The sequence below is a fragment of the Musa acuminata genome, chromosome BXJ2-5 (genome assembly GCF_036884655.1).
Source record: "Musa acuminata AAA Group cultivar baxijiao chromosome BXJ2-5, Cavendish_Baxijiao_AAA, whole genome shotgun sequence".
NCBI classification, from domain to species: domain Eukaryota; kingdom Viridiplantae; phylum Streptophyta; class Magnoliopsida; order Zingiberales; family Musaceae; genus Musa; species Musa acuminata.
The window spans coordinates 1,630,638-1,637,250 of record NC_088342.1 but is presented as its reverse complement, the minus strand read 5'-3'; the positions used below and the strand labels follow the sequence as shown (position 1 = coordinate 1,637,250).

At 37.4% G+C, this 6,613-nt stretch overlaps 1 protein-coding gene across 1 annotated transcript; it reads right to left on the bottom strand.

The window, feature by feature from the left end:
* Nucleotides 1–3,389, bottom strand: LOC135612064 (large ribosomal subunit protein eL15z-like). The gene is made up of 4 exons (XM_065107809.1): nucleotides 3,240–3,389; nucleotides 2,847–3,013; nucleotides 537–734; nucleotides 1–409 (listed from the first exon to the last, which is right to left on the bottom strand). The coding sequence occupies exons 1-4, from the start codon at nucleotides 3,241–3,243 to the stop codon at nucleotides 164–166; spliced, it is 615 nt and encodes a 204-aa protein (XP_064963881.1). The 5' UTR covers nucleotides 3,244–3,389; the 3' UTR covers nucleotides 1–163.
* Between the last annotated feature and the right edge of the window lie 3,224 nt (nucleotides 3,390–6,613).

Genomic DNA, 6,613 nt, shown 5'->3' with positions numbered 1-6,613 from the left:
TGTGACGATATGGCAAAGTATTATGTACGCACGTAATTATAGACCTTCAGCATCTCAGCAAACTTCCATGGTCAAAAAGAAGATTAACAAGAGAGAAGTTGTGATTAGAGTATCAAGTTTAAGCCGAATCAGATTCCAAACAAAATCACCCAGTCAAGGAAGCTTAACGGTATCTGCGGAGGGACAATGTCTGGTTCCTCTTCCAGGTTGCCCTACGAGATGGCCTGGCCTTATGATGAAGGTGACCTTTGCCACGAAGACCTCGGTACTTCTTACCAGCTGAAGTGAGTCCTCGAAGCTCACGGTGCTTGTGAACACCCTTGCAGATCCAGTTTATCCTAGGGTCATTGCGAATCGCATTGTGAGCCGGATCAATGAGGATAACCTCGTAATATTTGTAAGTTGAATCCTACAAAACATAATAATACAGAACCTTAATTAATTTGATAAACACAAAAAATATAAAGGTCTATGACCAAAGCTAAAAAGCCTTGAACATAAGATTAATAACTATCTAATTAGCAAAGCCATCTGACCTCATTAACCCAGTAAGAGTTCAGCACCCTGAGGCCTCCCAACTTACGGCCAGCCCTTTCCTCTGCAACTGACCGTTTGTTCCTTTGGAACTTCAGCTGGGTGATACCCTGATGCTTGGGCTTCCCATACACAATACCCTTAGGAACTGGCCTCTTCCTGCCACCACGTCTAACACGGACACGATAAATCACATAACCCTGCATGTTTTATGAACAAATCATTGTGATTAAAAGAACAGCAAAATCCAAAAATTGCAGTGGAAACAAAATGCAAACAGATGCAAACCAGAGAAGTGTGACTGGCAAACAAAGAGATTGTTTGTGTCATGGAGGTGCAAATGCTCTCCATAATAACTCAGTTTAGTATTACAACATGATATACATGAAAGAATATTGAAAATACAGCCACAATAAAGAAACACCACCCTAGACTTAATATATAGCTACCAAAAAATAGTAAAATGTTCAAAATGATGAACTCCCGGTTGAAAAAACAAACACTTCTCCTAGACTGATGGCAGCTCGGTGAGCCACCTGTTATATCACAGCAATGTTTATAAGCAATTCATTCTCTTATCTTAAGATCACTTTATCTTCCAGCATGTTGCTGATAAAATCATCAATCAATTCATATGATACCAACGATGATCACTATAAAAGCAGTCAGAGAATTCCTTGTTCTAAGTTCAGTAAGAGGTCAGAAAGAATGAGTGACAGAAAGACAACAGTATGTAAGAAGATGAGAAAAAAAGAAGATAGGTGTGTGAGCCCAACATAGACCATCTTTGTTACTTAACCTTGAACGTAAATACAATATCTAAAACAAGACCTTCAAACTCCAAGAGGCACTCATTATATTAAATCTATATTTGTTTGCAGACAATAACTGCCAATACATATGACACACTCTCCACTGCAGACTCACTTTGGGTCAATGGTACAACAGGCAACATCACAAATCTAGTGGTAACAAACAACCTTCCCAGTCATTAAAAAAAATAGCTCCATTCATTCACAATTGCATTCAACTAAGCCTTGAAGAGAGAAGATTTGTTCATGAATTAAATGGATTGAGCTAACCTTTCAAGGTCAAAATTTAAACAGCATAGTTGAGTTCTAGAACTGAAATCTGTAGTCGCTTCCCTAAAGAAAAAAAAAAATCACCCATTCATGCATGTATTGAACTTGCTTCCCAAGGATAAAAGCAAGTGATCATGAGTAAATTGGTAAATATTTGCCAAGATTCAGAAAAGGATATTGTGAACATGATGATAGTATTGTTTTCTTTCTCAGGAAACAATGCGATTAAACAACCATGTCAGTCAGGCTTATATGTTAATAAATCATGAATAATAATGAAATAACAAAACATGCCTGGAAAGTATCAGATTATAATGAAACCATTCTTGAAGGTGCAAAATATGTTCCAAATAATGGCATTTCTCAGATTAAACTTTGTCATCCCTATTTCTTGCTTATCGTATGACAGTTTTCATATTTATTTCCATTGTTAATCTCTATACTGCATTATAGATCTAATAGATTTTCACTATCCAAGAAAAAGTATATATATAAAATAGATATGACAACCAAATTAAAGAAAAATGTTGACCTTTTCTCTACTTAAGATGATGCTTATACAAACCTTCAAATTCATCCAACTATGAAAGTGAAACACCAAAAGATTTAGTCAGCATTAACTTTTTCCCACTGACACTTGGCATCTAGAAAAAGCTTCTTGTTTTTTTGTCTATGAACAAAAGCAAACAATAAATAAAGTGGATGGTGTTTTGAACGAAATAAGCCTAAGGTATTTTTCAAAAGTTACAGTTAAAAACAACAAGAATAGGCGCAAGAATCATTATGATGGAAAGCATATTCATCCAAACATAAAGATCTTCTTTTAATTCAATCCGACCATGCATAAACCCGTAAATAACTATCAGTTCAAGTAATCAAGTTAGTACTAGCAACTTAAAATCCCTATAAAAAAAAGAGGGATTCGAATAGAAAGCCAAAATCACACACCTTATCTTAAAATATGCCCCTTAATCAAGAAACAAAAATGTATATTAAGCAGATACAAGAACAAGACAAATTTAACACAAGCATTCATGCATGAATTAGGTATTAGATGGTGAAACCAAGACAAATGCTCTGCAATTGTAACAGTGAACAGATGTTTGCTAGCTAGAAGATCGACATAGAACGCTCTCTTTCCAAAACAACCATCGCACCGAAAGCAAAAAGAATATGGAAGCGGTATAATGCATGGGGCAAAAAGAGGCCTCACATTGAACCCCAGTGTACCTGCTTCGCCTTGTAGCCAAGGCGACGAGACTTGTCAGGCCGCGTCGGCCTCGTGACGCGGACGATCGATGGGAGCTGGCGGTACTCCCAACACCTTACCCGCTGCAGGAACCGCATTACGTCCGACTGTTTCTTCCTCCATAGCTCCGACACGTACTTGTACGCCCCTGAGGTGCCAGCCAGAGATTGAATCAACAAAATAACAACAAATTCAATCACAGACTACAAAGATCAAGATAGAAATCCAGCAAATAAACTTACAACCCGATCTGATGTTACAATATATCAATGAACACTAACAAATCCATCGAGTTGGAAATAGATAAACGGGCTCGAAGGAGGGGGAGGGGGAGGGGAGGGGAGAGATGGAAAGGGCAAGGAGAAAGAGCTCACCCATGGCTCCTTAGAAGCTCCGCAGCGGCGACGAGCTAGGGTTTACTCCGAATGGAGGCAGGGGGGATTAAATGCGAGCGTGGTGTGAGTGCGGAGAATCAGAGCCGTCGGATTGTGCTGGTACGATCTCGAGATGCGACGGATGGTTTATCGCCTTCGGAGCTTTAGATCTCGCGCAGGCGCGACGATGCACTGTGACTGAATTCAGGCTGGAGCGGTTGGCGGTTGTGACACCGTTTCCGTCTCGGAGAATATACTTTTATGGCCCAACGAAAGATTCTTGAGATGTTTTTCTAAAAACTATTTTTTATTGTTTGCATTATATTAAATTATACAACAAAAATATTTTTATACCGATCCAAACTACCTATTATTTATGAAACAGTGTGTCAAACATCTTGATAGAAATATCGAGTTATTTCATGATCCACGAACGAGCTCTCTAATCATATAAATCTAGTCCGATTTCGTTCTAACAATCACACATTATTCCTACTTCTTATGCTTCTATAGATTAAAATAAAAATTCACACTGATAATTTTAGTAGTTTAATTTGTGAGTGGATTTAGTGGTTGTGAATCACTTGGATGAAGTTTAAAATATCAGAGATCAGTAATTATTTTAAATGGAAGTAAGTTAAAAAACAATTGATAAATAATGCATAAAATGGAAATAATTTTCTGAATATTTATTATTTTGTAAACTTTTGTTCCTAAAAACCAGAAGAACGAAAACAAAAACTTGGCGCCATAACCATTTTCGTGGGCATTTTGGTACTTGCACAAAAGCCAAAAGGTTGAGAATACTGGGATCCTCTTCAGTTCTGGAAGCATACGATTCAATCTGAATCCATCCTGATCGTCCATATCACTACATACCGTGAGGCCGACAACAACGCACCGTTGAGATGCTACGAGATGGGGGATGAAAGGTTGATATGCAGGTTTTGTAAGGAGAAACCGACGCGTGTAATTTGGAGAGGATCCTACCTACGAGCCATGGTGTGTATATATATATACGAATGGAGGCGGATGCCGATGCTACTGTCAGTTAACTGGTTGCCTCTTTTCTCTGTTCGCTTCGTTCTCTTCGTTGCTTTGTTCGAGACCAGCGGCGAGATCGGTGGAATAGGTGAGCTTCCTTCTTCCGATCGTGATCTCTCGCTTCGTTCCTCTTCCACCAGCTGTTTGTCGTTGATATCCTCTGCTTCTACTTCTAATCGTCGGAATTGTACTCTGGTTTCCGATAAGGGCGATGGTATCGCGACGGATAGTCGCTGATGGCCGAGATTAGGGTTTTTGTTTCTTATTTTCTCTTTTGATATGCTATGTTCGTACGTTTAGCTTACTCTTGGTGATGATTCGCAATCTTGAAAGATTTGTTACATATGACGACGATTTCAAAGCATCGGCAAGTGTTCGGTGGATTGGGATATCAAGATATGGTGGTTTATGAATGATGATGTTACTGCGTTAAGTGCATGATGTCATGATTAATGGTTAGAGTTCGTATTAACACACACAAGTGCTGTCAGGTTTTGCAGCAGAAGAATGATACTGTTAAAGCCTCAACAGAATGCTGGGGTTTTAGGTTATAGAAAGGAATGAAGAAGCTTAAATAGAAGTTTCTTGCTCCTGCTTTAGTTGTAAAGGAGGATTCAACAATAGGTAATTAACTGCATTAGAAAATTCTATTGGCATTTCGTATAACAGATATCCAAAAAAAATTAGTAGTTCGTAGCGGCCTCCACGGGTAGTCAGTATACCTATGATGTGATATGTTCTGAACAATTGATAAAGTATTAGTCATCTTTGATATCATTTAAGACAAAAGGATGTTTAGATTCTACATGGCTGCTAGCACAGATTAGTTTCTTGAGGCTCAAATAGGATCAGTAGATGAGAAGGTAGAATTCAAAGCAAAAGAAGGATTGTGGGGAGGGATCTTTTACATGGCATCGAGGACAGCTCATCGTAGTAATGTCTGTGGCTGAGGAGGATGCTTCACTTGGTGGGCAATTATTTTTGTAATTTGTTCTTCTAAATTAGGATACTTCTGTAGATTTTTCATTTCATCATCTATATTTAAATCCTTGAATATGTATGAAGTCTCAAAGTAGTTATTATGGCTGACTTCATTTCCTAGTTTTTGAACTAGATTATGCTAAGCTGTGCAAGATGTATACCGTTGCATTGGACTATGCTATCATTAGAGTTATTATGTTGCAAGGACACCCAATTGAATCACCTGTCTGGCACGAGGATGTGAAGAGTGTATTAGAATGTGTGAGCCAATGTCGATGTCAAGTAGCAAATAGAGATTATGACACATAAATTGTCATGCCACATTGCCAACAGGAAGCTAATTAAATGCAGTGAAATTTAGCTATGAATTCGAAATTTATCTATGAATTCTTTTTGTGATGTTAGATCCCTTTGAATGTGTTTAACTTTTCTTAAGAGCATTAGAGTTTTTAGATCACACTTTGAGATTATTTTATTATTCCATGGAATGATTAGTGTATCTTACTCATGTCATCATCATTCTCGGGGGATATCCCAGCACTTGAGAATATTTAGATGAAGACATTGAAAATACGCATTAAGAGTGTGAGGAACTGCGGTTTGTAATATCACCCGAATGGGACATTGTAGATGTCTGAAGGCAAATACGATGTTACTCTTGTAGAAAGTAGAATAATGAAGATGAAAGAGTGGAAGAAGAACAAATTAGGTGAAGTATGTGAAATTTATCATGTGTTTTTGGCTTAAGAATTTATGTTTATTAATTCGTAACTTTCCTTATATCCTGATTTATTGACTACTTAATTAGTCAAAAGTAATTCTTCTTACAAGCAATATGATTCCTGTCTATGACTTTAGCCTATACTTAGCAACTACTAGCTCAAGATAAGATTCTATATCAACTTCAAACTAGACAAAATAAAAGATAACAATATATCCTAATTAGTAACTACATATAACTTAAAAAAGATAACCAGGTATCCTAAATAGTAATTACACATTACTTGAAACTCCCACTTTAACTCAAATATAGATCATTCTAAAATTATGTTATAATTGGATTTAATTTATCACTAGGTCAATTTTTTCTGCATTGCAAATCGTGAACTCGATATAGAACCATAGGTGCAAGTGGTAGATTGAAGCTGAATATCATCAGAATCTAGGATCAGAGGGGGAGCTACACTAAACAAGTATTTTCTGTGTAAATGCTGCACATGTATGTTTATATAGCTACATACTGTTTTATTTTCTTCTTCTGCCACCATATACTAGAGAAAAGCAGTTGGGCCTGCTTTATGAGCTTCAAGGACATTCACACAGTTCTTTGATATGTGAGTCGACTGTCA